Below are 18,128 nucleotides of genomic sequence, written 5' to 3'. Positions count from 1 at the left end.
AGGCCATAACATCTGCTTGACTCTGCATTGCTCTCTCTTTCCACAATTTTGCGTCATCTGCAAACAGCTGCATATCACTAGTTAAACCCATTCCGATATCATTAATATACAAATTGAACAACAATGGTTCTAAAACTGATCCCATCGGCACACTACCAGTGACCATCCTCTTTCAGGATACTGCTCCCCCCCCGCATATACAACTTTCTGATACCTGTCTGATAACCAATAATCAATCTAACTCAGAAGTCTGTTATCTAATCCCATCTGTTCCAATTTCTTTAACAGCTTGTCTTGTGGCAGTCTATCAAAAGCTTTTGCAAAATCTAAGTATACCACTGTACAGGGTGTTCGGGATAAATTTGACATATTTATAATTAATTATATTTTTCCGTAAGTTACATGTATTAACACACACTTCTCTTCATTTAAAAGGTTGGACCCTTCTTCATTCATATACAAGATGTCAGAAAGGATGGATAGCTGGAACCCACCTGAATCATGGAAGAGAATAACTTGTATCATGATGATTCGTGCCGGCCATCAAAATAAGGATATTTCGACTGCTGCCCAATGCTCCCTGAATACAGTAAAAACAATCAGGCATGAACTAGAGACTTGCAATGGTGACTACGAGGATGTAGCAAGAAGAAAGATCCCTAGCAGACGATCTGATTGCGTTCGTACAGCAGAATTCCTCGCAAATCTGCAGGAACAGGTGTTGAAGAACCCTGGCATTGGAATTCGGGCTTTGTCACGTGAAAAGAATGTTGCAGCCTCTACTATGAAGCTTGCACTCAATGAAGACCTCCGCTACTACTCATACAAGCGCCGCAAAGGTCAGCTGCTTACAGAAAAGGCCCGTGAAAAACGTTTGATAAACGCGAAGAAACTTCTAAGCAGAGTGAAACATCCTGCGGAACCACAAACAATCTGGTTCTTTTCCGATGAGAAAAACTTTTGCCAGGATCAAAAACACAACACGCAGAATAACAGATGGCTTGCATACAGTACAAAGGACATTCCTCGTGTAATGCAGACTAAATTTCCCCAAACTGTGATGGTTTTCGGATGTGTATCCTCTGAAGGCAATGTGATGCCTCCGCATTTTTTCCAAGAGGGCCTCAGGTTGACTTCAGATGGCTACGTGGAGTTGCTAAACACTGTAGTCAAGCCCTGGATAACAAGGGTAGCCAATGGTAGGCCGTATGTATGGCAGCAGGATTCGGCCCCTTGCCACACCTCTGGGAAAAGTCAAAAATGGTTGTCTGAAAATTTCTACGACTTCACCAGTCCAAATGTTTGGCCTCCAAACTCCCCAGACCTTAACCCCATGGATTATTTTGTATGGGGCGCAGTTGAAAAAGACACCAAATCACACTTCCAGTAATACAAAAGCCCAGTTAATGGATAAAATTAAAACAGTTTTTGCGGCCCTTCCCAGGGAGACTGTAGCATCAGCTTGTTCGAGGTTCCGAAGCAGGATTGAAGCTGTGATCGATGCTAATGGTGGTTATTTTGAGTAAATCTTGTTGATAGTATTGTAATTAACTCTGCCTGTAATGTTTTTTGTCAATTCATTAAATTTAATAGATACAAAGAAGATTTTCTTTTTCCTTACGAAACTGTCAAATTTATCCCGAACACCCTGTATATGCATCTCCGTTGTCTAAGACATTTGTCACCTTGTTAACGTGCATAAGTAAGTTATTAACTCAGCACAGAGCATACTGCTGTTATCAACCCATTTCTGTATCCTAGTTCTCACCAATCTCTCTAGTACCTTTGCCACAACTCCAGATATACAGATTGGCCAATAATTTGTAGCCTTATCACTAGTTTTATGTAGTCGAACAATTTTACTTTATTTCCACTCCCTTTCAACCTGTGCTGTTGTAAGTCTCTTATTAAACAGGTATGACAATGCTACTGCCAATTCCCTGGAGCATCGTCTTAATAAGTGTGGTGATATGTGATTAAATCTTATCACCTTACTGACATCACGTTTATTTATTTTGTGAAATACCTCCTGCTCACTCACAATTAAGCTATCCTCTTTAATATCCTATACACTTAAGTTTCTTATGATTTCACCCTTATTAGGATGAAACACCCTTATTAATTAATCACTGAATACTTCAACAAGTTCTGAAGCAGTTACCATTCTATCATTTTCATCAAATAACATCATCTTACCATAATTATACTTCCTTCTATTTGCCACATATCTAAAACCTCTAGGGATTTTCATCACCTGATTTGCTAATTTCTACTTATACTGCACTTTTGTTGTCCTTACTAACTCTCCTGACTTGTTCTTTATACTCTTCATGTAACCGATTATTACCATTATTCATTTTGTACTGTCTCCAAAGTTCCTTCTTCTTCTTCCCAATTTCATGTTTAATCCCCTCGTTCATCCATTTTGCATCTACCTTTTGATCTTTTGAATACATTTACATATTAATGCTATTATGTATTTCTTTGTCAATTCCCATTTATTTCTTTACCATTCAACTTCTCATTCCATGCTATAGCTCCAAGCTGTCTCCCAAGTTTGTTATAATCATCAGCCTTGTACTTCCGTATATATCCTTTCCTCGCAGAATCTGGGCATATGGCAGATGTATCATCATTAACATCAAGCTTAAATTCCAACACTTTATTTGCATTGTGCTACCAGTCTCTTTCCATGTGTATTCAAGTGATACTCCCAACCCTTCAACAAGAAATAACTGACAAATAATCATTGAACATTTCCACTGTATATTCTGCAGATTATTCTTTTGTATTCTTAAGTCATCTTATGATATTTTGCTCCTTAAACATGCATGGTGTGTTTATTTTTTATGTTGATTATTTTTTTAATTTTATCATCTGATATTTTTAGTTTCTTCTTTTTAACAAATTTTGATTTTTTTCTGAGAGATGCATAACCTGAATTATGGATTTTAATAAGGCATTTGACAATGTAACAACAGGAAATTATTAGTCATTAAAATATGTATGCATTAAAATATGTAAAACACCTACTAGTTTTACCATTTGAAATGAAATTTGTGGTTTCATCAGGGCTTAAATATCAAAAATATAAATATTATTGATTGCAAAGTTGATGAAAAAGAAAGTTACAAGGTAAATAAACAAATTCATGCTAACCAATAAACATAAAATTGCTTGGTATTCATTAGTTGTCTGCAGTTAACAACAGAAGGTGATTGTTAGTGAAATTGAAATCTCTGATGTTAAAAGATTTAATAATCAATTTCCATATGTTACTTAATATCAGTCCTTGGTTTTTATTCAGTGATCTGTGGGAATGGTATGGTAAAAAATTCTTTACTACATAAGGCATAGTTGAAAAGTTCCAATGAACTGCATGGTTGGTATTATAAGTACGGCTGGCCAGACCAAATCTATTTTTTCTTTTATGCTCAATATCTGCAGCATGTTCCTTCTTTCTCATCTCAAATCCACAGCTTGTTTATCCTATGTAGGATAAACCACAAGAGCATGGAATTCTATATAATTCTGGGTATTTATAGAAAGATGTGCTATCTTTAGGAGACCTTAGGAGGATGTGGACAATTTAAATTGGTTTAAAAATTAAGTTACTCTGATGTTGTAATCTATTAAAAGAGATGCTACTTTAATCAAAAGACTGCCAATATATGGAAGTGTGATTAAGTCTCTATATTGGATATTCTGGTTATTAAGAGCAGTAGAGTTTGAAAATAAAATCCCATCTTTTTTTTTTTTTTTTTTTGGAATGGCCAAGTGATAAAGTAACAACAAGGATTTGTTTTTTTGTTCTCAAATCATAAGTTGCTTATCATTTTGAACAATAGAACCTGCTCAGTTCTTTAGTGTGTGTATTATGTGGATAATCTATTAGGAAAGCACATAAGGTCATCTGAAACTTACATCAAAATTTCATCCCATTTCGCCCAAAAAACTATTGAGTTTACACATACTAAAGAGGGATACTAAAGAAGGATGTCAGTGGATGCACTGACATCCTTGCAAGTCTTAACACAGTATCCTTCTTTAGTAATGTTCTTGTAGATGATGTGTTACAACTCCTTGAAGATCTCTTTCCACCAGACGTCACTAATTTATTGCAACACTTTCTGGTCCAGTTTTTTCCAGTGGAATAATATGTTTCACAAGCAAAAATTTGGACCTGCAATGGGCAGCCTCCTCTCTCCTCCTTCAGCTGACCTTTTAATGAGAATTTTGAGAAGACTTTCCTAGAAGAAGCAAGTCTAAAACTAGCAGTACAATGGAGAAATGGGGGTGATATCTTTATTATGTGGAAACATGACCTCCCAAACCTGCAACATTTCTTCATTCCCTTAACTCTTACAAACCCACTATTAAATTTAAAATTTTTCTTCTTTATTCAGCTTTAAAAAGATGAAAAACTCTCTTTTCTTGATGTTCTCATCACTAAAAAGTCTGAAAATGGTGTTATTCTTGAGGTGTATCATAAACCTACATATATAGGACAGTATCTTCATGCCTCATCCCTACACCATCCATCTCAAAAATTAGGCATAATCCACACCCACAACAGCATGGCATTCATTAGGAAGTGGATTATGATTAATTTTTAATAAAAGAAAAGATAGATCTGGTCTGGCCAACCACACTTATAATACCAACCATGTAATTGATTGGAACTTTTCAACAATGCCTTATGTAGAAAAGAATTTTTATTCTAGAGTTCTGAAGGAATCGGTTATGGTCATCAATTCACCCAGGTTATTGAAGAAAAACAAAGAAGAGATATTAAGTGACATATGAAAATTGTTTATTAAATCTATTAACATCAGAGATTTCAACTTCTATCGTTGACTGCAGACAGCCAATGCATGCCAAGCAATTTTATGTTTACTAGTTAGCATGAATTTATTTATTAATCTTATTATGTTTTTTTTTAATCATTTAGTCAACTCTACGATCTATATATTTATATTTTTGATGTTTAATCCCTGAAGAAGTCAGCAGTTTTATTCGTTACTAAATGTTTTAATGAATGTTGTTTATTATTTTAACAGTATAATAGAACACAGAAACTAAGTAAATAATTAATTTATTAACTTGATGCTGATATTTCGCTGGTATTATAACCAGCATCTTCAGAGCACAAAAACACTGTTTGTCACAATACGCGAGACTAAAACAACATGGTGTACTTAAACAAAATTGTAGCAGCAACACAAAGACTAAAGTCCTGATTTTGGCACCCTCTATCTGAAAAAAAAAAAAAAAATCAGGACTTCAGTCTTTGTGTTGCTGCTACAATTTTGTTTAAGTACACCATGTTGTTTTAGTCTCACGTATTGTGACAAACAGTGTTTTTGTGCTCTGAAGATGCTGGTTATAATACCAGCGAAATATCAGCATCAAGTTAATAAATTAATTATTTACTTAGTTTCTGTGTTCTATTATACCGTTAAAATAATAAACAACATGTTCGACGAACACATAAGTCTGTCCACACGTTTTAATGAATGTTGCTCTATCTATTTAAATAAGGCATTTAACAATAATGTGTAGAAATTAATTTTATGTAATTCAGAAAAATATTAGCAGCTGTTCAATTTTATGTGTCCTTTCATTTCTACAGATATGCAACATTTAAATATTTCAGAAAATACAGGAAAAAAATATAAGCCTTTTACTTTTGAGATGGATGAATGCCAGTAGGAAGAGAAGAACAAGAAAATCCTAAAAGTGTTTTTAGAATTTGAAGCTTCATTTCTTCTGGAAGAAGATCCTACAAAGAAAAATAAATAAATAAAATAAAAATAAAATAAAATAAAAACACCCTAAATGCATGGATGAAGATAAGAATATAATTTCTTGTTAAGTATAATATATTACAGAGTCTAGTGGATAGGAGGAAAAGGAGTGATATGATAGAGAAATATAAGATGGTAAAGGGTTGTTATAGGATTAACGTTGAAGAGGTTTTTCATAAAATGGTGGAAGATGGGGAAGGAGAGAACAAGAGGTCATCCCTGGAAGCTGGATAAGGAAGGTGCAAGCAAGAGAGAGAGAAGCAGGTTTTTGCATGGAGAGTTATGAATGATTGGAATGCATTGCCTGATAGTTTTGGTGTCTGCAGAGAATTTGAATGTATTTAAGGCATGGTATGATGAGCTGTATTACTAAGGGACCTCCTAAGATGAGCCTTTGACTCTATGGTGGGTCTTGGTATAATAATGATAATTATTATTATTATTATTACGATCCTCAAGGGCTCACTTTAGTGAGTACGGGCATGGCAAACCCGAGGTACCTGATGCTGGACCATGCCTTACTTCATGTAATATATATCTGTTATATTATTCTGTAGACTGGTCCCTCCTCTTCTTTCTTTGCTTCTTTCTCCTCTCCTTGCTCCTTCCCCCTGATGCTATTAGAGTATTCGAGGGCTAGGGGTGAGTCTTTCCTATCTTGCTAAGTCATTTCGTCTTATGCAGCCACCGAAGGAGGCAAGCTAGCCTCAATAGGTGCCGGTCCCAAGCCCGGATAAATGCGAGGGTTGATGTCAGGAAGGGCATCCGGTCGTAAAACTTCAGTGCCAACTCAAACTATGATTATGAGTCGAAGAGAAAATGATATAAGGGCTAGGGCGTACCCCTTAAGCGACGCACAGCCACATCGCCCTACAGCTGTGAGAAGTGGACGAGGGCTACCGCATCAAGGGCGGGTGCGGTTAAAGAAGTGAGCCCAGCAGGTGGAGAGGATGTTGCGAGTGGGAACACTGAATGTTGGAAGCATGACTGGAAGGGGAAGAGAGGTGGTAGACATGATGAGGAAGAGGAAGTTGAACATTTTATGTGTGCAGGAGACAAGGTGGAAAGGGGGAAAGGCAAAGGAACTGGGAGATGGATATAAATTGTTCTACTCTGGAGCGAATAACGAGGGAAGAAATGGTGTAGGAATTGTGGTGTGTGGCAGAATGAAGGGTGAAGTACTGGACGTGGGTAGAAGGAACGACAGGATCATGCGAATGAAATTGGGTCTTGGAGAAGAGCGGGTGGTCGTATTATGTGTATATGCCCCGCAAGTTGGTTGTACAGCAGAGGAAAAAGATGAGTTCTGGAACGTGTTAGATGAAGAAATGAGGGAATTGGAAGAAAATGAGATGGTGATTGTCGGAGGAGACTTGAACGGGCACATAGGAAGACAGAATAGAGACTGTGAAAGGGTGCATGGTGGCCACGGAGTGGGAATGATGAACCAGGAAGGAGAGAGGGTTGTGGACTTTGCAGTAGCGTTTGATCTGGCAATTGTGAACTCGTTTTTCTTCAAGAGGGAAGAACATTTGATAACATTTAGAAGTGGTAACAACAGCTCACAAATTGACTACATTTTGACTAGAAGAAAACATCTTAAGGTTGTGACAAATTGTAAGGTAATTCCAACAGATCAAGTAGCACAACAACACCGACTGCTGTGCGCAGACTTTAAATTAAGATCGAAGATAAGAACTTCTGGTTGCCATGGGATGAAGACAATTAAGTGGTTTCGCTTAAAAGAAGAGAGTGTGAGGAATCATTTTAGGGAGAGAGTGTTAGAGAGGATTTCGGATGGACTGGAAAGTGTACAAGATTGGTGGAAACATAATTCAAAAGTAATCCTGAGCTGTGCAATCGAGGTGCTTGGTGAGACATCTGGAAAGATTAGAGAGCAGAAGGAGGGTTGGTGGTGGAATAATGATGTACAAGTGGCAGTGACAGCTAAGAGGAAGGCAAAGCAGAAGTGGGATGAGTCAAGAGTGGAAGAGGACAGAGAGGTGTACACAGAGAGAAAGCAAGAAGCCAAGAGAGTTGTGGCACAGGCGAAGGCCATGGCATATCAAGATCTGTATGATCAATTAGAAACAAAGGAAGGACAGAGAAAAATTTACCAACTAGCGAAATGTAGATATAAAGCAGCTAAGGACATCTTACATGTGAGGCAGATCAAAGATGCTGAAGGAAGAGTATTATGGAGGGATGTGGACATAAGAAACAGATGGAAAATATACTTTGAGGGACTTCTGAATGAGGAAAATGCAAGGACTCACAGAGGAGATGGGCAGCCTTCTGAGGGGATGGTGCAGAACATCAGTAGAATGGAAGTGACGGAGGCCATGAAGAGGATGAGGAATTGAAAAGCGGTGGGCCCCGACAGAATTCCAGTGGAGGCATGGAAGGCACTGGGGGAAGAGGGAATTGACCTGCTGTGGGACCTGTTCATGAAAGTTTGCCAACAGGAAAATATACCTGAGGAATGGAGGGAGAGTACTCTTGTTCCCATCTACAAGGGTAAAGGGGATACACAAGACTGTAAAAATTACAGAGGAATAAAGTTGATGTCCCACACAATGAAGATCCTAGAAAGGGTTCTTGATGGTAGATTGAGGGAGGAGGTGGAGATTGCAAAGGAACAATTTGGCTTCATGCCTGGTAGATCAACAACAGATGCTATCTTTGGGTTACGACAGATGATGGAAAAATATCGAGAGAAACAAAGGGAGCTACATCTGGTATTTATTGATCTGGAGAAAGCATACGATAGATTGCCAAGGCAAGAAGTCTGGAGGTGTCTGAGGGAGAAGAAGGTGCCGGAGAAATATGTCAGGTTGGTGCAGGAAATGTACAGAAATGTGAAGACAAGTGTTCGGACCTGTTTGGGACAGACAGAAAGTTTTCAAGTAACAGTTGGCTTGCATCAAGGGTCAGCATTAAGTCCGTTTCTGTTTAATATTGTGATGGAGGTGGTAACAGAGGAGGTGAGAGAAGATGCACCTTGGACAATGCTGTATGCAGATGACATCTTGCTGTGTGTAGATTCAAGAGAAGAAGCGGAAACTAAACTGGAAAGATGGAGAAAAGTACTGGAAGAGAGAGGTATGAGACTGAGCAGAAGTAAGACAGAGTATATGTGTTGCGCAGTGGGCGGTGGCCCGGAGACAGACCTGGAGCTGGAAGGAAATGTCATCAGGAAGGTGAGAGACTTTAGATACTTAGGTTCGACAGTGGAAGAAGATGGAGGAGGTGAGAAGGAAGTGGGATGAAGGATACAAGCAGGTTGGAGGAACTGGAGGGAGATGGCTGGAGTGTTATGTGATAAGAGGGTGCCGATCAATCTGAAAGGCAAAATTTACAGGACAGTAGTGAGGCCAGCTATGACATATGCTATAGAAACTGTGGCCCTGAGGAAAAATAACATTAGCAGGATGGAAGTAGCAGAGATGAGAATGCTTAGGTGGATGTGCGGTGTGACCAGAAAGGATCATCTGAGAAATGACTATGTCAGGGGAACAGTGAAAGTTACGAACTTAGGAGCGAAAATACAGGAGGCAAGGTTGAGATGGTTTGGTCATGTGATGAGGAGAGAGGACGAATATGTGGGAATAAGGGTCATGCAGATGGATGTGCAAGGAAGGCAGAAGCGTGGGCGGCCAAAGAAGAGATGGAGGGAGCTGGTAGAAGAGGACTTGAAGATGAAGAACTTGGATGTGGTGACAGCCCAAGACAGGAAGGTGTGGAGGAGACTCATAATAAACAGTGACCCCACTTAAGTGGGAGAAGCTGCAGAAGAAGAAGAAGATTATTATTATTATTACGGGCAACTCCAAGGAGTCGACAGACTCATTGAGGGAGGCCCTAACATCATGTCTTGAACAACTATTCGACATTCACACAGTATCTATCATACCTCACCTTGAACTCATTCACAGTCATGTGAATGTGTTGTGGCACCCACAACAGACTCTGCAGCTTATTCCACTCATTCACCACTCTCCAAGTATAAAACCTAGCTCTAACACCCTTGCTAACCACATTCTTGCCCAGCTTCCATGTATATGGCCCCTAGTCCTCCCACCACCAGTCCTATTCTCAAAAATAACTTCTGAATTAATCTCATAGAAACCCTTCAGTAATTTGAATGTCTCAATCATATCACCCCTTTTCCGTCTATGAACTAATTTCTGCAACCCACAAATCTTCAACCTGTTCTCATAAGGTTTATTCCATAGACCTGCTATCATCTTGGTCACTCGTCTCTGGTCCTCTCCACCTCCTCCCCATCAAGAAGAAACCCTGGTGCCCATATCTGGGCACAATAGTCTAGATGGGAGTCTTATCAAGGCTTGATACAGAGGAACAATAACTTGTTTGTCTCTGCTTGTTAAAGTATTTTTCAGCAACCAAGTGATTTGATGAGCTGATTTAGCCACTTATGCGATGTCCCCCCCCCCTAAACTTCAACTCCCTATCCACCAACACTCCCAAATCCCTGGCCTCATCAATCTCCTGGAGTAAGGTTCCACCAGTGTGATATACTGCTGCTAATCTTTTCACTCCAAAATGCATAACCTTATATTTTGCACATTAAATTGACATCCATTTTCCTTAGCCCAGTCCTCCAAACTATCCAAATCATCCTGCAAAATTTTGACATCCTGTGCACTCACTATTTCTTTACCCAACTTTACATCATCAGCAAACAAGTGAACACTTCCTCTCAGATCCTTTCCTATCGTTAATGAACAAATTGAAAAGTAGTGGTCCAAGAACAGAACCCTGCGGAACACTACTAGTCACAGGCCGTCTTTTGGACTCTACTCCTGAATAAACCACTCTCTGATATCTCTCCATCAACCACCCTCCTATCCATCTCACCAACCCTATATCCATCCCCATGTGGTATCCTGTCAAAGGCCTTAGCAAGGTCCAGTAGAATCACTGTAAACCCATTACCCTTATCCAGTTCAGCTGTCACTGTGTTATAAGACATGAGCAAGTTACTGAGGCATGATCTACCCTTCACAAAACCATGTTGTCCGGCATACAGTATCCCATTTTCATCTATCCAATCCTGTATTTTTCTCTTGACTAATTTCTCCAAGACCTTGACAACGATTCCTGATATGCTAATCGGTTGGTAATTTACAACAGCAGTCTTAGAATCTCCTTTATGCAGTGGAACTATTTTCCCCTCTTTCCACCCCCTCGGGACTAACCCAGACCCGTGACTCAAATTAAACATAATGGTCAAGGGCACTGACAATTCTTTAGCTACTTCACATATGACATGAGCTGGTATACCATCCAATCCCACAGATGTATTGAAATTGAGGTTTTGTAATAGACTAGTCACCTCCACTTCATTCCCCATAATTCCCGTATAATCTATTGGTTCATTCATTCTGCAATGTCACCACCTGGATGATATACTCCTGCAAAGTGCTCGCTCAGTAATTCAACTAAATCAACTGATTCAGTTACCTCCCTACCATCAGCATTCTTTAAAATCATTCTGCCATATACATTTTTTCTTTTACTTGCAATATATCGAAAAAACTGTTTGGGATTCTATTTAGCCTGCATGGCTAAGGTTCTTTCATAATCCGTTTTTGCTTTTCTTACCACATTCGTTACCCTTCTGGCCTGTGCTTTATACCATTTATGTTCCTGCCAGTCACCTTTCTCCTTAAATTCCCTCCACAGTTGTTTCTTTTTTTGCAGCTCAAGCTTAATGGTGTTATTCATCCATTTAATCCCTACTTACTTTATTAGTCGGACTCTAGGTATAGAGTCAGCCATTGCCTCCTGCAAACACTCTTAACCACCTCCCATGCACTATCTATTAACATCCAGCCCTTGCAGTTTTACATGCCATGGCACTGAACCAAGCAAACTCCTAAGCTTGTCATACTTACCAGCCTGGTAATTCCACATGTACCTGTCTTAACTGTAAATTCCACACCTTTAGCCACCTCCCAAGTGAAGACCCTATGATCACTCTCACCAATTGGTGGCAATGTGGTCATATTCGTTACAGCCAAATTCTCAGATGCAATTACTAGGTCAAGCACACTACATGCCATCACAGATAGTTATCCCTTAATAACCGCATAAAATACAATTCCTTCCTCCCATGTGCCCTCTCCTCCTTCCAATCAATGTTACTATAGTTGAAATCTCCCATAATAATTACCCTCCTTCCACTCATTGCTTCTATTTGCTTATGAATACTATCTCCACCATCTATTCCATCACCTGGTCTATAGCAGCACCCAACTGTATATTTTGTTCTGCTAGTTTCAATCTCACACGAAATAGCCTCAAATGTGCTCTTTTCTCTATCCTGCAGTTCTACTTCTATTCTCCTTGGCTGTAGCTCATCAGCTATCATCAATAACACTTCTTCCCCCATTTTATTCTCCCTGTCACTCCTGAACACACCATATCCCTCACATTCAATCCCACTAGCTATATCATCTTCTGTCAGCTAATAATAATAATAATAATAATATCATAATTCTAATACATTTTGGTCACTCACCTTGGGACCTTCTCCATAATTTCGTTATTCCAGATTAAATCTAAGTGAACACATCTGCACATGCAGATATCTAGATGTGGTCTTATCTGGGCAATAGAAGAGCCTAATTTTTTTTGTCTCTAATTGTCACATCAACTTCTTAGCTTTGTAGTAATCTTCTGCACCATTTAAACAAAAACAAAATCCCAAATCCAGATGTGGTGTTATCTGGATTTATGAGAACAGGAAAACCTAATTTTTTTGTCTGTTGAAATGTCATCTGAACTTCTTGCATTACAGTAATGTCTTGCACTGTCTAAGCAAACAAAGAGTCTCGAATTTGTGTCTGTTTAGACAGTGCCTGAACCTCCAGAGTTCCAAGTATTCCAAGAATGCCTGGAACTGTAGAAGTTCTGACAGACTTTTATCATTTGTAAACAATATATATTTGAAAAAAAAATTAAAGAAATATATATACAATGCAAAGTATTTTCCTCTTTGTTGTTGGAAGCCAGTAATAAACATTTAATTGTAGTCGACTATCACAATATAGCCCTGAAAATATAACATAGCAAATAATAATGGCAAAAGGTTACAGAGAGAGAGAGAGAGAGAGAAAGAGAAGCTTTATGAATTCCCTGTGATGGAATCTTTAATCTCATCAACAACCAACAGTTGTAGTGACAATGTGATTTGATAAAACAAACTTTGCTTTATTTATTCTTTAAGGGATAGTATATTGTTAAAATTCTAGTTTTTGAGCAGATCTTGATTTTGTACTTTCAGATTTTGAACTTGGTACCTTGGTCTGGCTTCATCAAATTCATGTGAGATCTAAGTGCTAGTCCCAAAACTTTAGTTAGGATGGCAGATCTACAGAATGGAATTTGGTATAGAATAAGTACACATCTGAATACTATAATATGCCAAACAGAGGCATGATACTGCAACATAAAGCAAGAAATACTTATTTAATAAGATAATATTTGCTTAATAAGAAAATCCTATTTTCTTATTAATCAAGTATTATCTAGCTTAATTTTCTTATTAATCTACTTACACAAGATTAATATGAAAATAAGCAGAGCAATAAAGAAGGATACTACTGAGTCTCTGAATCCATGAAGGTCAGTTATTAATAGTAAATAATAATAAAACTATAAATATCATTTCTCCTCCTCAAAACAACTCTGCATCTTTTTAGAAATGTGTATGAAACATATACATGAACTACTGCATGCAGTTATTAGACAAAATAATCTCTTCAGTCTTATTACAGAAATTACAATCATACTTTTTTTTAATGGTGTATGTATGTGTATTTACCAACAAAGTTTGGATTTATGATAAGGAGGGAAAAAGTATCAAGTACAAAAAAATTCTTGCAATCGTGTTACATAAAATTATCACATAAAACTAATCTGGAAATTTTAAATGCTTTAGTTTATGTATCTACTTTCATTCAAAAAAGAAAATATCTTCAAAGACAGGAAACATGACATCATTCTAGAGATTCACCTCCTTCTTTTTTTCAAGTGTGATACATTTAAAATGATCTTGAACAGGAAGATGTTATGAAAATGCAGATTTCTGTGGCTTAGCATTTCTGCTGGAAGCTTCCAGTATTGAGACCACATTTTAAGGTAAATCTGATCTGATCTCATCTTCCTTTTACCCTCTTTTACCTTGCGATGTCGAGGGTTTATTAATCATCGGACCTCAAACATTCACAGGATAAGGTGGTCAGCTCTATGCCCCGGTGTATCCTATGTCCTGTAGTGTTGAGTTCTCAATGCCAGTTTGCCAGCTTTGCGAGATGAAAAACCCCAGGATAAACTGGGGACAAAAACCCTACTATCCACGCCCAAGACTGGCTAACTTGGCTATGGTTGAGGAAGATCCTTCAGCTCCTCAAGTCACTGATAGAAATCGAACCTAGGACACTCCTTCCCAGGCATATGGTTGCGAAGCGCACAGCCACTAGGCTAAACGCCAGACTTCAATTCAATGTTAAACATTAAACATTGAATTTAATGTTTTTATTCTGGTTACTTAATGGTATATACCAACTGTGAAGTTCTGATAATGTATAATATGTCTAATTAATTGTTTCTGATCTTTTGCTGTGTATATAACTTTTTTCGCTAGTACTCTTGACGAATGTAAGTCTGATGACTTACAAAACTTGTAGGGTTATAATTGTTTATTTTTATTAAACTCATTATTTACCTTAAAATGTGGTCTCAATACTGGAAGCTTCCAACAGGAAGATGTTATTTTCTGGTTGGCCATATAGTTTGCAATGTAGACTGTGTATGTTTTCTTTCTAGTCAAATGATAAATTGGTTGCAACTCCATGTCTTTCTTGTTTCCTAGTTGCTGGAAGTTTCAGCAACTAGGTTTTTTTTACTCCTTAAATACAAGATATCAGCACTTCACATAAACTAAAATACAAGGAGTGTTCAAGAAAAGACCAAACGTTTGCTATAAAGACTTTATTGCTCATTTTATAATATTTTAAGCACTGTCCTCCTTCAGAGTATTTCTCCTTCAACCGTTCCCAACGTTTCTTCCGTTGTTGGAATGCTTCCTGGAACACACTTTCTGTGATGTGTGCAGCTCTCTTATTGCATTTTCTGAATCTCTTCTATGGTTTGGAAATGACATCCTTTCAAAGTGGTTTTAAGTTTGGGAAATAGGAAAAAGTCTGCTGGGTCGAAGTCTGGAGAATAGGTGAATGGGACACAATGATGTCTGATGTTCTGCCATATAATTGGCGGCATTATCGTAGTGTAACATCCAAGTCTGGTTTTCCCACAATTCAGGCCTCTTCCCATGCACAGCATCCTCCAAATGCACTAAAACTTCCTGGTACAACTCTTTGTTTACCATCTGACCACATGGTACAAATTCATAATGGACAATGCCTTTCCAATCAAAAAACATAACCAACATCACCGTTTTGCCCTTTTTAAAATGCTTAAACCAATCATAGCACTGCATTCGGCTCATACAGTCCTCCTGATATGCTTGTTTAAGCAACTGAAATGTCTATATAAAATTTTTACGAAGTTCGCAGCAAAATTTCACACACACACACATATTGTTCTTCAAGCCACTTTGTCACTAATCCAATGAACAGCTTGTGCATGTGTTCACTTCAGAAGATGTAACTCAATCACTATTGCTCATAGCAGAATGGAGGAAAATGGCAGTTTGTTGTCAAAACCTGCTACTAGGTGTGCTCAATAGCCATAGTGCGCTCTCTGTGCTGTTGGTGCGCTATTTAAAAAGTTCAGTCTTTTTTTTTTTTTTGAACACAGCTCGTACTTCATGTATGTAGAGCAGTGGTTCTCAAACTTTTTGAAGTCGGGGCACATTTAAAATCCTACAAATAATTGTAGGCGCACTATATACAAATTTCTGAGAAATACATTATAATAATTAAGTCAAATATTACAGAAAAAAAATAATGCGATAAAAAAAAATAAAATGAAACATACCTTAAGTTTATTCATTCTTGTGTTTATGAGAAACACGAGCCTGATGTGTCCTAGCGATTGCTTCAATGTTTGGGCATATATTTGAAAGTCAAACTCGCATTTCCTCGTCAATATATTGAAGAGTTCCTCTCTTTTTACACTTAATTGTGGTGAGGGTAGAAAATCCTAATTCACATAAATATGATGTTGAAAATTGTAGTAAAATGTTCAAAGCTTTTTTTAGATATTGACACATATTCTTCTTTTATAGAAATCCAAAAGGCTTCAAGAGACATTTCCTTATGCTTAATCATCAATCCACGATCAGTGGATATAGCTGCCAGTTCTTCTTCTTCTGTTAATGTTAAACCAAAATCACTTGAAGTTTCCATAAATGGGTTTCTAATCCAATCGTATTGTTCAGTGTTAAGTGATGGAAAATAAGAACTCAGTTTTTCTTCTAAACTTGTTAAATGTTCAACTATTATTGGAAGTGTTTCATTTATGCAAGTGTTACTTACCAATGGAAACATTTCCAAATTACCTTCAACAGCTTTTCTTTTCCAAATCTGTAGTTTTCTCTGAAATGCTTTCATTTTGTTAGTGGATGTGAGAATATTTTCTTCTTTCCCTTGCATGCTAGTATTCAAAATATTGAGCTGCTGAAATATATCAGCCAAATACTGTAACCTGGCAATCCAAAATTCGCACCGAAGGAGGTTACAAAAATGTAATTGTTTCATCTCTTCAAAAAACGCAAGAAATTCTTGTCATAGCTCGTGTACACGGGTAAGTACTTCCCCCCCCCCCCCCCTTGACAGCCACCTCACCTCAGTGTGTGTAAAAGCAGCTGTCTGTGTTGTGAATCATTATCGATACAAAGCTTTTCAAATAAACGCAATTTGACAGGTCTTGTTTTAATAAAGTTTACCATCTGAACAACTTGATCTAAAACTTCTCTTAATTTTTCTCCCAATGTCTTTGCCATCAAGGCCTCCCTATGAAGAAAGCAGTGAGTTACGATAACATTCTCATTTTGTTTTTTTACAAAAGATGCAAGGCCCTTAATACAGCCTACCATGGAAGGGGTTCCATCTATACAAATGCCTACACACGACTTCCGTTTTAACTGCCATTTATCAAGATAGCTATTCAAAATATTAAAAACGTCCTCACCTTTTGTAGACACACTTAATTCTTTGCAAAAAAGAAACTAATTTACTATTTGATCTTCATTAATAAAACGGGCGAATGCTAAGAGTTGTGCCTTGTTGGTAATGTCTGTTGACTCATCAACTTGCAATGCAAAATTTGAATACTGAAGTTTATTACTGCATACATTTTTCTCGATATCAGAAGACATTTCTATAATACGTCTGTGAACTGTATCATTGGACAGAGGAATCTTGCTTATTTTCATTGCTGCTTCATTTCCTAGCATTGTCATGACCATTTTTTGCATGCAGGCAAAATAAGTGACTCACCTAAAGTATGATCTTTCATATTTTTTGCTATCAGTTCTGAGACTTGATAAGAAGCTATTTGAGCTTTATCAGAAACAGTCATTATACTTTTAAAAGAATTTGCCACTTTTGTTTGCTGTTCAGATAATCTCTTGAAAAAACTTACAGATTTATCTTATAAATTAGAGTGTATAGTTTTAAAATGTTTACACAATTTACTAGGAAGCAATGATTCATTTGCCATTTTACATCCGCATACTAAACATAGCAGCAAAGGATGATCTTCACTTCCGGTCCAAGTGAAACCAAAGCTTAAATAGCTTTCATTATATTTGCGAGTAGGCCGCGATTTTGCTTTCTTACTTGCACTTAACTTTTGCTCACTTCCAGAATCTGATTCTTCAATATCACGCTTCTTTTTGAGAAATCTATCCATTTTATTTGGGTGTATTTATCTGAAAATAAGTAATATGCACATAACATCCACTTCCAACACTTTTAAAATAAGTAATATACACAACAAGAATAAACCACATTCTTGTTCTCTTTGCAAGAAAAACTGGTGTTAATTAATATAATAATGATGTGTTGACAAAAAAGAGCAGTATATCCGTAATGAAAAGATATAATAGAGTAACTATATTTATTTTTATATCTAGACACATATTTCTCTGGAATACCACAGGACGCACCAGTGCGTCCTGGCGCACCCTTTGAGAACCACTGATGTAGAGTATTTAGTTCTGCTGGCCTGGTTGGCCAAGTGAATGGCATACCTGCTTTCCAGTCAATGGAAAAGCAGATATGCTATATGTGAAATGATGTTTGTGAGCATCGTTAGATGGTAGAT

The 18,128-nt window shown here is 37.5% G+C and overlaps 1 protein-coding gene across 3 annotated transcripts in view; it reads right to left on the bottom strand.

The window, feature by feature from the left end:
- LOC150098116 (polyamine deacetylase HDAC10-like) overlaps positions 1-18,128 on the bottom strand; it is a 420,755-nt gene that overhangs the window by 47,070 nt on the left and 355,557 nt on the right. For all 3 annotated transcript variants that reach the window (XM_090406206.1, XM_090406205.1, XM_090406204.1), the window contains one exon: positions 5,688-5,782. In XM_090406206.1, the coding sequence (XP_090262332.1) occupies positions 5,688-5,782 (95 nt within the window). The remainder of the gene's footprint in view (positions 1-5,687; positions 5,783-18,128) is intronic.

This window comes from Typopeltis vanoorti, chromosome 16, assembly GCF_054136105.1.
Source record: "Typopeltis vanoorti isolate ZY-2024b chromosome 16, IOZ_Tvanoo_1.0, whole genome shotgun sequence".
NCBI classification, from domain to species: Eukaryota; Metazoa; Arthropoda; class Arachnida; order Uropygi; family Thelyphonidae; genus Typopeltis; species Typopeltis vanoorti.
Note: the sequence above shows the minus strand (reverse complement) of the source record. Positions and strands in the feature narration are given on the sequence as shown.